General features: G+C 33.1%; 2 protein-coding genes across 7 annotated transcripts; one reads left to right on the top strand and one right to left on the bottom strand.

Moving 5' to 3' along the window:
- Positions 1-5,608: 5,608 nt before the first annotated feature.
- Positions 5,609-9,050, bottom strand: LOC126970050 (uncharacterized). Its single transcript, XM_050815730.1, has 6 exons — positions 8,812-9,050; positions 8,211-8,414; positions 7,865-7,948; positions 7,128-7,196; positions 6,607-6,696; positions 5,609-5,836 (listed from the first exon to the last, which is right to left on the bottom strand). The coding sequence occupies exons 2-6, from the start codon at positions 8,224-8,226 to the stop codon at positions 5,700-5,702; spliced, it is 396 nt and encodes a 131-aa protein (XP_050671687.1). The 5' UTR covers positions 8,227-8,414; positions 8,812-9,050; the 3' UTR covers positions 5,609-5,699.
- Positions 9,051-9,171: 121 nt separating this feature from the next.
- On the top strand, positions 9,172-17,701 carry LOC126970049 (probable transaldolase). Of its 6 annotated transcripts, none has more exons than XM_050815724.1 (8): positions 9,172-9,196; positions 9,536-9,716; positions 10,335-10,458; positions 11,600-11,707; positions 12,260-12,391; positions 13,046-13,171; positions 15,505-15,730; positions 16,895-17,701. In XM_050815724.1, the coding sequence occupies exons 2-8, from the start codon at positions 9,620-9,622 to the stop codon at positions 17,078-17,080; spliced, it is 999 nt and encodes a 332-aa protein (XP_050671681.1). In that variant the 5' UTR covers positions 9,172-9,196; positions 9,536-9,619; the 3' UTR covers positions 17,081-17,701. The 6 variants fall into 6 exon arrangements, with proteins under 6 accessions (XP_050671681.1, XP_050671683.1, XP_050671685.1 ...); XM_050815726.1 differs by lacking the exon at positions 9,172-9,196 and adding an exon at positions 9,198-9,256; XM_050815728.1 differs by lacking the exon at positions 9,172-9,196 and adding an exon at positions 9,204-9,248.
- Positions 17,702-18,894: the final 1,193 nt, after the last annotated feature.

Genomic DNA, 18,894 nt, shown 5'->3' with positions numbered 1-18,894 from the left:
AATGTTTCTTTAGTTGGATTGTTGCTATATGTAACAACACAATCTAAAACAGAACACGAAACATTTAAATTTTTTAATTAATATCCGTTAAAACACAGTAAAATAACGATAAACCCACTAAAATTAAAACCCGGTTAATACTATTTTTTTTTCCAAACGTTTTCATGGTCTTTTTTGTTGCTTTCTCACACCTAGGTTTTTATGTAAGGATAGTTAACTCACTTTCACACAGGGTTCGTCTATTACGATACTATACTAAGTTTATCGTTGAGACAAATTCCTTTTGAATGGGTTTATGTATGTGCATGAACAGTACTGCTGCTCTTCTTGGTCCTTATCTCAGTTATTCCTGGAAAAAAATGCCTACTTAACGACAAACCTTATTAATTCTTATTCAACATTAAATTTCTTATAAACAATGTAACTCTATCTTAAATATTGATAAAATTATTACCAGCATATTGATAAGATTGTACCTTGGATACAGAAGTGAACGTAGTGTTTAAATTCTTTTAGACACACAGTTGTCCAGCTCACCTATCAATGTTGACAATATGAATGTCAAACATAACTGGAAATCTTGGTAATTTTTTTTAAACGTAGTGTCTAAATTCTCTTTTTGTATTCTTTATCCCAGCTCTGAATAGGTATGACCTATCTTCGTTTTAAGATAGTTTATTTCCATCCGAGATCCATTTAAAACTCTTCTTTAATCTGTTTATGCTTCTATATAATTATAGTATACATTCAAATAATTGTTTCATAGCACGAATATTAGGTAAATTTATTGAAGTAGGCGTTATTCTGCGGAACATAATTATCCAAATGTTTTTAGTTTTCTTGAGTGTTAATTCCGCCAATATTTGTCTTCAAACTTTTTGACACGTGTTTCGCCTCTACACGAGACATCCCCAGGAGATGTTGACTCGCCAAACTCTGGCACGAGACTAGACAGTCTCGTGCCAGAGTTTGGCGCGTATGTAATATGTATATTATTAAGATTTTCTTTGTAATTATTACTATTTCTATTCAAACTCCCGTGTACAATTAACTTGTAACGTGATTTATTTCACCACCTTGGTAGATTAAAACATTTCAATCTTGTTTAACGTGAAATAAATATAAAATTCTGAAATAGTTTACTCAAGAAAACTTGAAGCAGGTGGACACACATATCCAATCCAAAAGATTCAAAAGCTCCTTGATATGAGTGGAAAGAAAAAATATCGCTTTTGTCACGGTTCGTCTTTCACAGAGTACTAAGATGTAATGTAACTATTTATAGTAACTCCTAACCAGCCTAGCAAAACTTTCTAAGAAAAAAAATTTTAACAAAAAAGCAACCATTTTCAAAAACACTTCCAGAACAATAGATATAATATGCACTAAAAAGTATAAAAGATTGCGTTTTTTTATACAATCTATATAATTAATCTAATTCTTCTTCTTAGTCGGACACTCTTGTCAGAGTGGTCGTGGTTGCGCTGACGAGGTACATGGTGGAGTGTTCGGTGGGTCAACATCCTTTCTGAGGGTAGATCTCCTGGCGATGTGCTTCCATTTCTGACGGTTAGAGGCGTTGCGAGTACACTGGACTATGGTGGACTCAGTAGCCTTTGTGATGGCGTCTATCCAGCGGGTTGGCGATCGACCGCGTGCTCTCTTGCCTTACACCTGGCCCTGAACTACCAGTCTCTCCATCGAGTTCTCATTTCTAGAGACGTGACCAAAGAACTTCAGTATTCTTAGTTGCACAATTGACGATAGTCTGTCTTTAATACGAAGCTCTTTGAGGATGGATACATTGGTGCGAAATGCCGTCCACGGGATCTTTAGGAGGCGTCTCCAGCACCACATCTCTAATGCATCGATTTTACAGCGGTCCTGCAGTCTCAGAGACCAAGTTTCGGCTCCATAGAGAAAGATTGGAAACACAAGGCATTTCATCAATCTGACTTTAGTCTTCTTGGTAATCCTCCTGTCCCTCCAAATCTTTCCCAGTTGTTCCACTGCAGACCTGGTGATGGCGCACCGTAGTCTGATCTCGTCGCCACATCCTCCAGTACTTGATATAGTAGAACCAAGATAAATATAGGTCTGAACCACTTCACAGTTGGCTATATAGGGTACGTTGGTTCCAAATTGTTCGGCCCGGTCTACTATCATCACCTTCGTCTTGTCTCGGTTAATAATAAGTCCGAATTGGAGACTGGTACTTTCTAGACGGTTTAGAAAATTTTCCATATCTTCTCTAGTCTGTGCGAGAAGGGTAGTATCATCAGCGTATCTGAGGTTATTTATTTAATAAATTCAAATTAATTAAATTAAGTTAATCTAATTCTAGTTATGATTATTTTTATTTTTTGCATCGGTGTGCTACCGCTGTGACCCTCTCTCGCCTGTCGCCTCCTCACGGCTGAAGCACATCTCACCAATAACTACGCATGTAGTTACAAACCTATCTTGTATGACACCGATTCCAAAAACTACAATAATCGTAACTAGAATAATATTAAGTAATTACATTGTATAAAAATACGCAATTAGTTTTATAATTTTTAGTGCATATTATATCTACTGTTTTGGAATAGTGTTTTGAAGGTGGTTGTTATCTTGTTATTTTTTTTTATTTTATGATTTTTAGTGAATTTGAAGTACACTTACTAACAATTTGTCTAAATATGTGTAGATATATTAAATTTTTCAATGCAGCAATGAACGTAAGTGATTTGCAATCTGATAACAGACTGTGTTCCGTTACTTTGTCATGGATTCCGTAATCAGAACTGAACCAAACTCTCACCAAACTATCTTTGAAGTATATCCTTTCCAATAAAAAAAGAATCATCGAAATTGGTAGGCGCGATATTGAGTTATTCGTAAATTTATCATCTATTTTGCTATACGTATATATAGCAAATTTAAAACTTTCATGGTTTTCTTATGGATTCCACTGTCAGATATGAACCAAATTACAATGGGACCACACGGGAAGCACCAACTTTCAAATAAGAATTATAAAAATCGGTTCACTCCGTCGAATGTTTTGAGGTAAGGTGAGGTTGTTATAACCGACTTCAAAAAAGGAGGATGTTCTCAATTCGTCGGTATGTTTTTTTTTATGTTTGTTTTTAAAGGCAATTGTGTGCCACTGTCTACAGAAGTCATGCCTGAAACAGAAGAAGAAAAACGTATTTCAGCAAAATGTGCAGTGACTAATATAACTACAAATGAAATGGAATCAAAACTTACCTTGCTGAAGAAATTTTCGTCCTTAGAGAAACTGCTAAATGTAGTCGCATACTGTCGAAGATGGAAGAACCTTAAAGGAAAAGAAAAATTACCTAATCATATTAAATGTATAGAAAGGGAAGAAGCACTTTCCATATGTTTAAAGATGGCGCAGGAGATAGAATTCCCTGATGGCATACTTCACCTGAAGAAAGGAAAGGCTATTAATGCGACCAGTAGATTATTACCATTAAACCCTTACCTTGATGATAATGGAGTAGTACGAGTAGGACGTAGATTGAAGCAGGCAAATCTAAAATTTAATACAAAACATCCCATTATACTTACAAAAGATAATGTCCTCTTACCCCTGTTACTGCGCGAAGCTCATTTTAAAACTTTACACGGTGGTCCCCAATTGATGACCACTTACCTACGAAGTAAATATTGGATCATTAAAGGAGGACAAAGTATTAAAAGATACTACAGACAATGTAAATTGTGTGCTAGATACCATGCTACATCCAGTACACAAATGATGGGAGATTTACCAGATGTCCGAGTGAATCCATCGCGTCCTTTTGCCATTAGTGGTGTCGATTTTGCAGGGCCCATTTCGTCAAGAATAAGTAAAGGTCGAGGAGCGAAAACATACAAATCATACATCTGCCTTTTCATCTGTATGGCAACTAAAGCCATTCATTTGGGACTGGTTAGCGACATGACTACGGACGCCTTTATTGCTTCATTCAAAAGATTTGTTTCGAGACGAGGTCATTGCAAGGAACTGTGGAGCGATCATGGTACAACTTTTGTAGCTTCAGAGAAAGCACTATTGGAAATGTGGAGACAAGGAAGAAATGAACTTCCCACAGAATTTCAAAAAATTTTAGATAGCAGAGGAACGAGATGGAAATACATACCTCCAGGAGCTCCTAACTTCGGTGGTTTATGGGAAGCCGGTGTGAAATCCACAAAATACCACTTAAAACGTATTTTATAAAACTCAACACTAACATTTGAAGAATTATACACCGTTCTTACCCAAATTGAAGCTTGTTTAAACTCCCGCCCATTAACAGCTTTAGGCGAAGATCTAGATTATTTGACACCTGCTCATTTTCTTATTGGAGAGCCAACGGTTACGATACCAGACAGCAGTTACGAAAAGGTTGCAATCTCTCATTTGAATCGGTGGCAATACTTACAAAGAATGTTAAGAGATTTTTGGACCCATTGGCAATCAGAATACTTATCCCGTCTTTAACAACGTCCAAAGTGGTTGAAACCTAAATTTGAGATAGGCCTTGGACAGCTGGTGCTGATTAAAGATTCAAGATTGTCGCCTGGAGATTGGCAATTGGGACGTATTGAGAAAATGTATCCAGGGAAAGACGGTCTCACTCGAGTTTCCGATGTACGTACCAGCACTGGAATAAAGCAGTGTGCAATCTCAAAATTGTGTCACTTGCCAGATTAAAACAAGAACAAGACTGTCCTTGGCGGTGGAGGATGTTCAAGTTGATTTGATATGTGGTTTTGATTGGCTTCCAATAGATGGCGCTATAAATATAGAAGCAATTATTTTACCTTGCGCTATTAATGTTTATTTAGATAATCGTATTATTTGTCAATCATTTGTAGTAGTCAGTTCAAAAACAAATATACAGTGAATATCAGTTCGGTTTTAACAAACATTTCTGATTGACTGACTTGTGCTGGCTAGTGAAATCAGTGACTCCAAAATTTTATGTGATTCTTTATCCCGCCCGCCTCCACTTGATCAATTATTAAGAGACAAAAGAAGTTATAAACCGTTATATAAATATATTAAGAATACAATTCTAACAATATAAAATAAAGTGAAGTGATAAGTGAACTGTGAAATGAAAAGTATACATATTTAGATAATAAAAAAAAAGACTTGACTTAAAGGTCTTATTTACCATGTCATAAAATCCCAAAAAAAAATTGATAACTTACTAAAGTTATTAAGACATTAAATTCCAAAAAAAAAATTGATAACTTCACTAACTTCTTAGTTCAAACCAAAGAGTATAATAATATATAGGGAAAAGAGAGCCCTCTCTACGCATTACGAGCTGTCTATTTGAAAACTAGTGCCATCTGAATATTGGCCCCGAAAATAACTATAATATAATATTAGCTCGAAATTATGAAATTCATTTTTAATGTTGTGACGCAATTAAATAACTAACTCTACTTTTTAATATAGGTACTGCAATTTTTTACCATGTTGAAATTGCACGTAGAGTGAGTTATTTAATTTTGCCACAACATAGAACATAAAGGATAGGATTTAGTTGTGTTGGTATGAGTAATTGAAGTTATTGGGTGAGAGAAATAAAAAGCAATGTTTGCATATTACTTTTTATTTTTATAATGTTTATGTTTATCATAATATTGTTGGGCAGCTGTTTTTGTTTCGTCTTCACCCACATAATATGTTAATTTTCCGGACAAAATTCGATTGATCGATCTGCACCACCTTTTAACCTTGCTTTGAAAGATTGTCCTTTTTTTCGCAAGCGCGATATTTCTGCTTGAAGATGCTTGATCTTTGTGCACTGTGGAGCCATTAGATCTGTGAAACAATGTTTAATTTACAAATTGTATAATATATGTATTATATGGTATTAAATAAATGGACAACATGAAAAGGGATTCAGTCTTAAAGTCTATATATATATAAAAAAGAATTGCTGTTCGTTAGTTTTGCTAAAACTTGAGAATGGCTGGATCGATTTGGCTAATTTCGGTCTTGAATATTTGTGGAAGTCCAGTAAAGGTTTTGATAAGAAGAAGAATCTGATATGTACAGCACGACGTCTGTCGGGTCAGCTAGTAATGAATAAAAATATATTACACCACCCACACGGACATTAGCTGTTCTCAATCCTATCAGGTACCAATGCAGCCTTCATCAAAAAAGATATTTGGCTCAATAGTCTTATGTCATGTCATGCATTAATCTGCTGTTATAAAATTACTGTCACATTTATGGTTAATCTTTGTTAAAAAAAGACCTTTCGAATTTCTTATTATGTTTAATTTCTTATGAGTGTTGTAATATTACATCAAAGCTCGCCATTGTCAGGTGTGCTACTCCCTAACTTTGTTGACTCACATACTACAAAATAAATGATGGGCCATTACAAGAATCTTGCTGATTTTTGTCCCCAGCTCCGGGACTATGAGGGAACTACTTTGCCCACCTAGACAAAAGACCATAAACTATGCCAAATTTCATACAAATTTATTCAGCACTTTTTGGATAAAAAAGTATAAAAACAATATTTTCAAAAGAAATCAGAATCTTTCCCATTTGTAATATTAGTATAATAATATTAATACCTTTTCCAGCTGTTCCTTTAGGCTTGCTAATAAAACTATAATTATGTTCCAGCATCAAGCACCTTGCTGAAGTAAATTGTTGAGATGCATCTGAAATTGGAAATAATACTTATGTAGTTTGTTGCCCACTTTGTCAGAGTGAATTTTAACTATACTTTTCAAATCATTTCAATCGTCAATTTCAATCAGACGATAATGGAGAAAAATAAAATTAAAACCAAAAAATCGAATCATAATGAAGTAGCACTCAGAAAATGTAGAACCAGTGCAGCATTTCTTAAGAGTCTAGAGCTCAAATTAAATCACAAGTTGAAATAAGCTGAAAAATATACCGACACTACTCACAAAATTTAAAATTATAAAATTTTGTTTTTATTATGGTTTAGTTGTGTATAATAGATAGAAATATATAATATTATATAATATTTTGGTATATGTTCAAAACAAAATATAATCATTAATTTATATATTTATTATTATTGATAATGGCCAACAAATTGAAAAAAATATGCGAATTTTACCTGCAGCTACAGGTAGGAATGTTGTTGAAGTTGATGCTTTTTCTAAAATAAAGTTGCTCACATATAGCTCTGTAAATAATAAACATAATTATAGATTAATGATTATTTATTATTTGTATGCCACAGAGAACCGGAGAACTTTTATTGTGATTTGTAAAATCTTATGTAAATGAAATGAAATTATGAAGACTATATTATATGAAAACATGACATTAATATCAAGATCAAATGTGGGATTTTCAATCAATAACATTTTATGGGCCCAAGATTTTAAAATTACAACCAAGAAATACATCAAAATTCTGTATGTGTATGTCCATAAATATCAATAATTTTAAGAAGAAACATAAAAGACATGGGATTAAAAGCAGAACAAAATCAAATTGTCAATGCCCATTTCTAGGCTAAATTTTGACAGATTTTTATCAGCAATTGAGTTTGCCTTTATATTCTTTCTGAATATTTTATTCGAAATAGGATATAATATCACTTACAGAAAGTCAATACTACATATTGGAAAAAGTATACCTCAGACCTGAGAAGTAAGGGCATAAGATACTCAGCGGGCTTCATTTTTTGCATAAAAATATGGTTACAATGTTAAATCATACAATAAAATTTATTATTTAATACCCTGAGGGTGGCCGCTCCATGCCATTTCTGTGGTATCATTAAGAATGTCACTTATGTTATAGTAACCTTTACGACATTGTAAATAAGTTTTAAAAATTATTTACCTGAACAGTCTTGCTGTATTATTGTATGCAGTAAATGTTGTGTGGATGAAGCTTGTCCTAAGATTACTTGACTCTGTAGTTGTCCTGAAAAATAATGTGAATATGTAAAGATTATGTTTCATTATTAAATGATTATCATTGATAATGAACCAGTTTCAGCTAGAAATGCAACCATTGAATTTTGTAATCACAACTGTGTAAGAAAATCAGGTGTTTCCAGAATGATACAATATACCTTAAAAAAAACCATCAACTCAACAAAGATTCTTAGTGGTGTGACTAAATCTGACAGAATAAGGAATAGAATCGAATATTAACTCAATATGTGTTAAATTAGGGGACTTACCAGGCAGATGAAGCATCGGACCTGCCAATGTGCTTAGCCGTTGATTACGATTTCTGTGTCTGTCAGAAAAGTGTATATCACAAATTCTCTTCTTCTTATAACATTCAAAATCAGATGTTTAAGGGTTTCCACCAACAAGACTGACCCAAGTTTTAAACTGCTCAGGAAATTTGACAGCATCTGGGAAATGATGCATTGGAATCTCTGAAAATAATAAATAACATTATTAAATAAATTGAGTGACTATTATAGCCATCAGATAAATTGTGATAAGCTAGTGTTATGACCATTGGGCTAGTATTAGATTTTGGACTCATATATTGACTTTTCTCTTGATAAAAATGGTGTCAGAAGCGAGCACAGCTGTCAATTATTATTAAACAATATAAGTCAGGGAAAGTCTGACATAAGGGGATTAGAGTTTAATCTTTGGGGCAAGATACAGAAAACCGGTATGTTTATAATAGTTTTAACCATGATTGCAAATTCAATCTACGGACCGGTAGTAGAACCTGAGAGTAGAACAAACCTTATATGATACCTTATTTATCACAAGATTAGTCAATAAACTATACTGTTAAGATTTAAGAGAATAATTTACTTATCACGGAGCGCACAACCGAAAGCACAACGTCTCGGCATTACACCAAAGTTCATAAATTCCACAAACAAAAGTGTCTCTATCACAAAAAGTAGAAATACACAGAATAAGGAGATTTTTGGAGTGAATTCGCAACAGCAAGGCGGAGGAAAACAAGGCTCGACTCGACGCACTTACACTTTGATTTCAATACCAAAAATATGCAAAATGGAAAACACGAGAGTAGCCGCCATTTTATAACCAGTGGGCAGGTTTCAAAGCGAGTGACAGCTGACAAAGCTTTAATTTTGGGGCCACCTATCAGATGGCACTACAGTTTTCTGAAAACGTCACTTTAAGGCGACTGTCCCACCCCTGGTTCAAACTTCAAACTTCAACTAACTTGGTAAGTTAGTTGTTTCTTCAACTTGACGACCTAGATAAGGTTGTAACTATAAGTACGTAGGTACTATTATTTTACTTATAATTATTATTTATTATTTTAACTGTAATTTCAATATCTCAAAATAATTTTGTCAAATCAAAGGATTTTGTGAGTTGATTTTTTTGACGCGTTATAGTTATTGTTTTTTGTGTATCACAAGGTGACATTATTTTAAAGGTTATATTTCTTCCCTCGAAATTCTTTTTAATTTTTAAAATTCATTTGATGGTTTCAAATCACTGATTATCATTTATAATTAATTTGTTATGGTTAATTCATATTTTCTTTTCCTTTTTATAGAATATCTTTCAAGTCCACTACTAGTCAAGGTCACCTTCAAGATAATATATTTTCATATTTTTCCTACAATATCTTCTTGCCAGTATGAGCGGTGAACCTCAAGCGAAAAGGACGAAAATGAGTGTGTTGGACCAATTGAAACAATTTTCCACTGTTGTGGCAGATACTGGAGACTTTCAAGGTTATTTTTTTCTTTATTAGTTGTAATTAAAGTCTAATAACATTATGCAAGCTACATTAATTTTATACACAAAAATAAACATAAATTTGTAAGTGATTTTTTTTCCTAAAATTTTTAATCTTTACTTCAAAAGATTAAATCTTTTCTTCTTCTTCTTCGTGGTTTATTGGCTCTGCGCGTTAAGAAATCTTTTCTTATACTTAATTAGTCTTTAAAACTGGTTTTTGAAAAAAAAAATTGTACACTTTTTTTCTTAAAAAGCTTAGCATAAAGTTTTGCTGCAATATTCTGTATTCCTTAGGGGTAACATACTTTACATAGGTATAGAGTTTTTCAATGAATTTTGGACTGGACATTGTCCCAAAATGCATTAATTATCAACCAAAATAATGCTGAAAAATTTAATGATTTATAAAACTGAAAGTTTCCATAATGTTCATGTATATTTTCTTTTATTATGTTATCTTTATATGAGATCATAAAAGACCCATGCAGCTGAGCATAATTATGAAATAATTAAGAGTATAATTTATATAACTTTATACTATCACATAACTTTCTATAATTTAAGAGTAAATGTAAAATACCTCATTAAATTTGCTGTTCTATGGATTTCAGCTATGAAGGAATACAAGCCAACTGATGCTACCACAAATCCCAGTTTAATATTGTCCGCGGCTGGGATGGATCAGTATCAACATCTGGTTGATAAAGCTATTAAATATGGCAAGGACTGTGGAGGGTATGTGTGTTTTAGTCCTTTGAATGATTTGATTATTTAACCTTCCCAAATCGGCAGTGCCCCAGAGCAATAGATTTTTCAGATACACCAAAATGGAATGTGCAGTACAGCATCATATTCCCTCACCAAGTACTCACCCTTATTTTGTTCATAAGATGGTTTATTTTGTTTCAAAACCTTTTAGATACATTCATTCAAATCATCGTAATTATACGCAATCTATTAATAATATGCATTGACAGAAAAGCTGTGTGAGTGCCGTAATCACGAAGTAATCAATAACAATGAAAAAAAATGGATAACATAATACTAAATTATTATCCTTTATACATTTATAAATAGATTTGATTAATTGTAATCCATATGAAATAACTCTATGAAACACCTTTTGTTGGGCTTAAATTTTCCAAACATTTGCCATTGTAATTTATATTATTTACATTATTGGAAAGTAGAGATTTTGACGAACAGAAAACAGATAATTTTTTTGAAAAATGCTGATATTTTTATGGGTGAATTTTCGAGTGAAAATAAGGATTCTTTTTCAATATTTGAGCAAAATAAGGTGAAAAAATAAATATTACAATTCTAATAAATTACATTGTATTTGGTACATTTAAAGTTAAATTTTTATCAAATTTCGTGAAAAAAAATTTGGTTTTGAAAAAGTTAAAATGTAAAACCAAAAACTTGGTTTTTTGAATTTTTCACATAAAAAATTGAGGTTATGTCAAAAAATTGTAAAAACAAAAGTTGTAGAACTTTTTATTACCTACAACTTTGCCATTTGACTTATTTCCATTTTCCATACTTGCAGTTTTGCCGGAAATCAAGATAAACCGTTTTTTACCCTTAATCACCCCCCTCTTTTCCACATCCTGACCTCGGATTTCCAGACCCGTAATTTATTTTTCCTTTCATTTTTGTTATATTTTCTTCCATTTCCAATGGTTTCATCCTACTATTATTTTTTTTTGGTTTCAAAAATTATCAACACTGGTCTATAATGATTTAAATAAAATTGGAGGTAAATGGTTAGTTTATTTCAGTTATTAAAAGGTTAATGGCTTGTATTTTAAAGTCATGAAAGTGAGGTTGTCATTTTCATTCAACTAATTGAGTTATATTTATATTGTTTCAGATCTATTGATGAACAATTAGCAGAAACTTTAGACATGTTAAGTGTACTATTCGGTTGTGAAATACTGAAAATTATTCCAGGAAGGGTTTCTGTTGAAGTTGATGCAAGGTATAGTATAATTTTCTTTTATGGAAAAGGAGGATAAAAGAGCGTACAGATCAGCTGGTGTACCTTGAAGGTACCCATGTCATATCCTCCTAGAAACTCCTCACGAAAGAAGAAAGAACGAAAGAACTCCTCAAGAAAGCTCATTCCACAGCTTCGTAGTATGTGGAAGAAAGTATTATAATATAATGTATATATTTAATACAGAATTATATAATTGTTTTTATGGTAACTTGACAAATGTTTGGATTTTATAATAGATGTTAATACTGCAAGTAGAAAAGGTTTAATATTTTTTTTTTTCTAAAAATCTCATAGTTACATGCATTAAGGCATCCCATAAGTTTGAGAGAGCTAGTTATAAATAGTATATTAATACACCTCTTCTTATTTTATATTGTGGGCTGACAGAATTTAGAACTGTACTATTATCAATCTTGTGACAAGTGAAATAAATAAATGAATAATTATCAGCATATCTTTATTTGTGTTTGGCATTTTAATGTATTTTTAATTACTGTATTTAATTGCTGATATAGATCATTGGTATTGCAGATTATCTTTTGATAAGGATGCTAGTATGGCCAAGGCCCTAAAGTTGATTACAATGTTTGCTGAGCACGGTATCAAGAAGGAAAGGATCCTCATTAAACTAGCGTCTACATGGGAGGGAATACAGGCTGCCAAGTAAGGATAAAATATTTCAATAGTCTTCACTATTAGAGTATGTTTGGTCCATCTGAAATCACATGATCCGAATTAGTGATGATGAAATGTTCGTCGGCTGCCACGGCTCACATGACGTCGTTAACAATGACGGCCTCAATAACTATATATATATAAGCAATCAAAGCCGGACCATAATTTAGTAGATATGTACAGGTACGTATTTGAAAGCATAAATCACTTAAATCAAAATCACTTATTCATGTAGGTCACCGTAATGACAAATATGAATGTCAAAAAAAATTTTCTTATTGAATGTACTGCTACTTTGTAAAGGGTTGAGGTAATGAGAAGAAATAGCAATAAACTCATTGCCACTATCGTTGGACATTACCGGCGGCGGTCGACGGCGCGACACTTAGTTCACTCAGATCATAATAATGTTTTATAAATTAGTGTAATGTATGAAAACGTGTCATGAACTATTACTATTGTAACTAGCAGATATTGTTTACGTCAAATGGGTCTCCGCTTTCTGTGATTGTGGTGATACCCAGACTTGTATATGATAACAGATGATGACACTAACAGGAGCGAGATATTCAAATAATCCAAATATGATCTGTATATAAGTAAAACTTAAAATGTGTGTGTTATTATAAAAAATATTTGCAGGGAATTAGAGAAGAAACATGGAATACATTGCAACTTGACTCTACTGTTTTCATTGTACCAGGCTATAGCGTGCGCTGAGGCCAATGTTACACTTATCTCACCATTTGTTGGAAGAATATTAGATTGGTAAGTTGTCAATCAATAATCGAAGTAGTAAGTTGAAGTAATATAACAAAAAATTACTTGGCTGGTGGTGGTTACAATGGCAGTGACTTCTATTACCTTATTCTTATTTTATAAAAGAGTACAACTTCAAAAGGATGTAACACCAGAAAAATTAGAAGACTGTTGCCAACCTTTTAAACATACATATTAATTTGAAAATTGAAAACCCATTTGTATGTGGTGGGTGAGGATCTGACTGGGGGCACAGTGGTAAATAAATAAAAAATAATAGGTTCGTGTAAATAATAATAGACAAATGGAGACATATAGAGGTAATGTTTCAGTTAAACTCACAAATTTGAATTAAATAATAGGTTACTATTAGGGTTACCTAATGACATGTGTGATTAAAATAAATAAAACAGAGTTTCTATATTTACTTCTAAGACAGTCAACTCGGGTGGTCTCTTGTCATCTAATGACTGGGCAACAGCTGGCATTCTTAGGAGCAGACAAAAGTTATATGAACTATATAATCATGATGCATCTTATCTTGAGTATGTTAAAAAATATTCAAATTATTTAAAAATGTTTGTTCTACTACAAAGTCTATGCATGCTATCAGAAAAAAAATGCACCAAATAAAATAAAAATGACTTGGAATGTTATTAACTGGGAATCTGGAAGAGTGAAAGACCGAAACATTGAAAACAATCTATCAATAAACAATATAATAATTGAATCACAGCAGGAAGTTGCTTCTGCTTTTGAGATTTTTTTTCTGACATTCCAGTTTCTATCACAATCACTCCTGTCTCCTCCACCAGTGTTGCTGAGTCACTTCTTCTGGAAAAATGTTAGAGAGTGTAAACAAATTTTCAATATAAGTTTTGTAAGCCCTGGGGAAATAATTAAAACTCTGGTGTGTTTCTTGACAATCTGAAATATAATAAAATAACACCAATATTTAAGTCGGAATGCTCTTCTGACCTGATGAATAACTATCGTCCTGTGTCGGCCACACTCTTTCCATGGGAAAATACTTCGCTGCCAACCATACGGATTGTTTTAGGGACTCCAAATTATCATGGCGTTTAGATCAAGCCGTACTCTCTAAAACTGACCATAAATTATAATTCAGTGGATTAAGATTCCGATCTTAGACTAGACGACGGCCAGTCTTCAGCTCTGATGAAGTCCGAAACGTTCGATTCCAGCCAAGACTGCGTAGACCGAGCTTTATGACCCGGCACTTGCTGAAAGGACCATTCTTAGTTATTGAACATAGTGTTGTTAAGGGGCTTTACTACTTTCTCAAGAATGGTATCTTGATACACTCGTGTCCGATGTTTTGATACATTTTTCACAAAAGTATGGCCCAGTCACTCCTTCATAGCTAATACCCCACCAAACCATCACTGAAGTCGGATAGTGCCCACGTTGCACTCTGTCGACTGATTGGGAAGCTTCCTTAGAGCTTTGAGCATAAATACGGCCATTTTGTTTGTTATAATGTTGCTCAATTGTAAAAATTCTCATCCGTAAACAAAAATTTTCTGTGACCTCTCTTTGCGTCAGTAGTTTCTTCAATTTTACCCCCTTCATAATTTTTTTCTTTTTTAAATTATCAGTTAAGAAATGACCAGTACGTCTCTTATAGGCTGCAAGTCCTTAGTCATCTTTTAAAATATGCGACATAGTTCTAGGTGCTATCTTCATTTCCCGAGATGAAAACTTTTGCTTTTCGAATTCTTTCCCTTACTTCTTTTTACTCGATCTTTTTCTGTCACAAATAGAGGTCTCATTGTATCTATTAATATCCCGGTACACAAACATTTTACTAATACCAAGCGTATGGAGAATTTTAAAAATTGACTTTGTTTTCATACCGACTTTGTGTAATTCAATCACAGCGATTCGGTTCTCGATTTAACACCCCATTCCATTTTAATATCGCAAAATATTGTACAATGTATTGGCGCCAAAGTGAGAAAACGCCATGAACAATCAATTTTGTCGATGTGAATGACAGATTCCATATTCAAATGTAACAATTTGTTTATTTTTAATTGAAACAGTATTTATGGCCAGACTAAGTAATGACGTGGAGCTAATGTAATTTGCATGCCCTTTTTGGCTAATGTGTATAATGTAATATAAACATTATCAAAAAAATATATTCATGTTTTTTTAAGTAATATTCGTTGGTTGCGAAACTGAAGTGGCAGTGGGCAGGGCACACAGCTCGACAGACAGATGGCGGTTTGGACAGTGCAGTCTTCGTCCAGCAGTGGACGTGTTCCAGCTGAAATCGTGATGATGACGAAGTAATTTTATTTTGAAATAATTTTTAGGCACGTGGCACATACTAAGAAAACATTTGAAGGAAAGGACGACCCGGGAGTAATGTCAGTTACCCGCATTTATAACTATTACAAGAAGTTTGGGTACAAGACTCAAGTGATGGGGGCATCATTCCGCAACACTGGTGAAATACAAGAGCTGGCAGGCTGTGACCTGCTCACTATTAGTCCCAAACTATTGCAGGAATTGGCTGATAGTGAGCAAAAACTTAAAAAGGTACATTTAAAATATTTTATTTTAGTGTAAGAATTATACATCCTCTTTACGTTACTTTTTTTGAACTACGAAAGTGAAAAAAAGTCTTATTTGGTCTAAATATGTTTAGACAAAAGTAGACCTTATGGCTATTTGAATATTTATGTTTTTTCAATAGGTTTTTTTAGAGCAATTTTGTTCTGTCATTGGTGTAAAATGTGAAATATAAATGTGTGTGTCAATTGAAATGATATTAAAACAGGGGAGCGCCCATTTACATTTCATGGTACCTTTATTTGTTTGAAAACTGAAATGGGCTTATCATCATTGAATTTTTTTTATATTTAGGTACAAAAACAATAACAAAATATAAATAACAAACAGAAAATGTTTATAAAAAGTACATCTTATACATATAATACAAAATTCTCGTGTCGCGGTGTTTGTTACCAAATTCCTCCGAAACGGCTGGACCGATGTGTATGAAACTTTGTGTGCATATCGGGTATGTCTGAAAATCGGCCAACATCTATTTTTCATACCCCTAAATAATAAGGGTGACCCATTACCTATGAAGGAGTGACTGAGCCATACTTTTGTGAAAATGTATCAAAAAGGCATGCAAATGGAGACCACTTGGAATAAGCTTTTTATATTTTACATTGTTTTTTATTTATGTATTAAACTAACACACTGAAAAAGTAATAAATGTTATTTGCAATAGAAATCTATTTTTTTCGTTGTTTCAGTATTTTCAGTCAGACTAGGTACATATTATAACTTCAAATTTTCACCCGTCTACAATTGTATCGCGATTTTTATATTGTTCGATCCACAGATCCGGAATAGGGTTACCAGATGGCAATCTGAGTCTGAGAATCGATCGTCATCTATTTTTATACCCCAAAAATTTTAATTATTGAATTTTTTTTATTACTTTATAATATGACAATACAACGTATGCTGGGTCAGCTAGTATCATTATAAAATTGTTTATCTAACTATTTTACATATAGCATATTATTTTTATAAAGGCCGGCAACGCTCTTGTGATTCCTCTGGTGTTGCAAGAGAATGTGGGCGGCGGTGATCACTTAACACCAGGTGACCCGTACGCTCGTTTGTCCTCCTATTCCATAAAAAAAAAATTGAAAATAAAAATTTTATTATGCATATTTGTTATAGGTCCTCGATCCGGCAGAAGCTGCTCAGAGTGATATAGAAAAAGTGACTCTGACAGAAGCTCTATTTCGTTGGCATCTCAATGAGGATCAAATGGCTACTGACAAACTTTCTGAAGGGATCAGAAAGTTTGCTGCTGACACCAGAAAGTTGGAATCCATGATCAAAGGCTTACTTGGCAAGAAGTAAATGATATCCTCAGGCTGACATCTATGGAGCGAACTTAGACGTTTGAGACGAACTCCATATTTATAAACATCGCTTGGAGTCAACTTATAATACACTGTCCGGTATCACACATCTAAAAATGCGTTCCGTTTCTCATACTAAATAAGCCATCAAGTCGCATTTCGCATAATTTAAATCTATCATCGATTTCCACTTATTCCAATAAAACTAATAATCAAATAAGTTTTGGATACTGTTATAATTTAGTATACTTTGTGTTGTAACAGTTTGTTTCATAATATTGTACAATGTACTGTGTATAATGAAACGTACTCAACATAATCTCAGCTATCAAATGACTACAACTGAACTAAGTTTTTCGTAAGTACGGTCTCAGTGTCTTTAAGATAACCAATGGTGCATTATTTTACAATTTTTATTTATATTTTATATATTTTGAAAAGAACTTTATATTATGTTTTTTTTTTATCTGAGAATAAATTTTATAGATGTTTTTGAATATGATATTAATGTGAAAGATTGTTAGTTCTAAGCTAAATGTGTGGGTCCACTATGTTTTATACATTCCTGTTGTACTTATGGTCCTTTTGGTGAAGTTTAATAAAATTAATAGAAAATGTTGGTATTATTTCTATCTAATTTTTATTTAAATTTATTTTTTGTTCGTTACCTCAGAACTTCCGACTTTGAACTGGATACTGGTTGCTGTGTTGTTCCATTTCAATTTGGTGCAGTTCTGACGATGGGGTCCTTGAGAAAACCATAAAATGCGCGACAAATTAACGAATAACTTAATATCACGCCAAACGATTTCGATTATTCTTTTTTTATAAATGATATACTTCTAGAATAGTTTGATGAGAGTGGTGAGGTTCTGATTAGTGGATCTATGACAAATTAACGTAACTCTTCAATTCTTAGGAGCAAATTAACAATATTCAACCGAATCTTTTACATGCTATCCGGATATTTAAGTCACCTACCGTAACGTCATAGTCAAATAATTAACAGCACACAGTAAGGGAGTGCTATGTGGCAGAATTTTAATTTCATCAAATTATTGTAATGTGCGTAATTTCTATTAAAAAATAAAAATTAAATCTGTTAGTAACTAATCACTTATCAATTTAAGGAAAATATTAATAACATAACATTACATCATAATATCATAACATTGATTTTTCTTATGAATAAGATAACAATAGGTTTGAATAAATAATAGATAGTCATAACTTTGACCATTTAAACAAAATAAAATATATCTTTAATCAACTATAAAACCCAATGATGTTCTATACATAAAACCAAATAACAACTAACGCCGTAAATGCTTATCATTATCATCTTATAGATATTTAAAGTAGGTAAATAAAATCTTAATAACAATGCAAGATACGCAACTGGTTACCTGAACTTTTTTTTTTATGGAATAGGAGGACAAACGAGCGTACGGGTCACCTGGTGTTAAGTGATCACCGCCGCCCACACTCTCCTGCAACACCAGAGGAATCACAAGAGCGTTGCCGGCCTTTAAGGAAGGTGTACGCGCTTTTCTTGAAGGTACCCATGTCGTATCGTCCCGGAAACACCGCACAAGGAAGCTCATTCTACAGCTTCGTGGTACGAGGAAGAAAGCTCCTTGAAAACCGCACTGTGGAGGACCGCCACACATCCAGATGGTGGGGATGATATCCTAACTTGTGGCGTGTCGTGCGAAGGTTGAATTGAAATTCTAAAAACTTCTAGCAAGTGCCGTTTGAATTTTTTTTTGAAAGCAGTGACAGATGAGCTTTTGATTGGAGGTGGTATATTAT

The sequence above is a fragment of the Leptidea sinapis genome, chromosome 19 (genome assembly GCF_905404315.1).
Source record: "Leptidea sinapis chromosome 19, ilLepSina1.1, whole genome shotgun sequence".
NCBI classification, from domain to species: domain Eukaryota; kingdom Metazoa; phylum Arthropoda; class Insecta; order Lepidoptera; family Pieridae; genus Leptidea; species Leptidea sinapis.
Note: the sequence above shows the minus strand (reverse complement) of the source record. Positions and strands in the feature narration are given on the sequence as shown.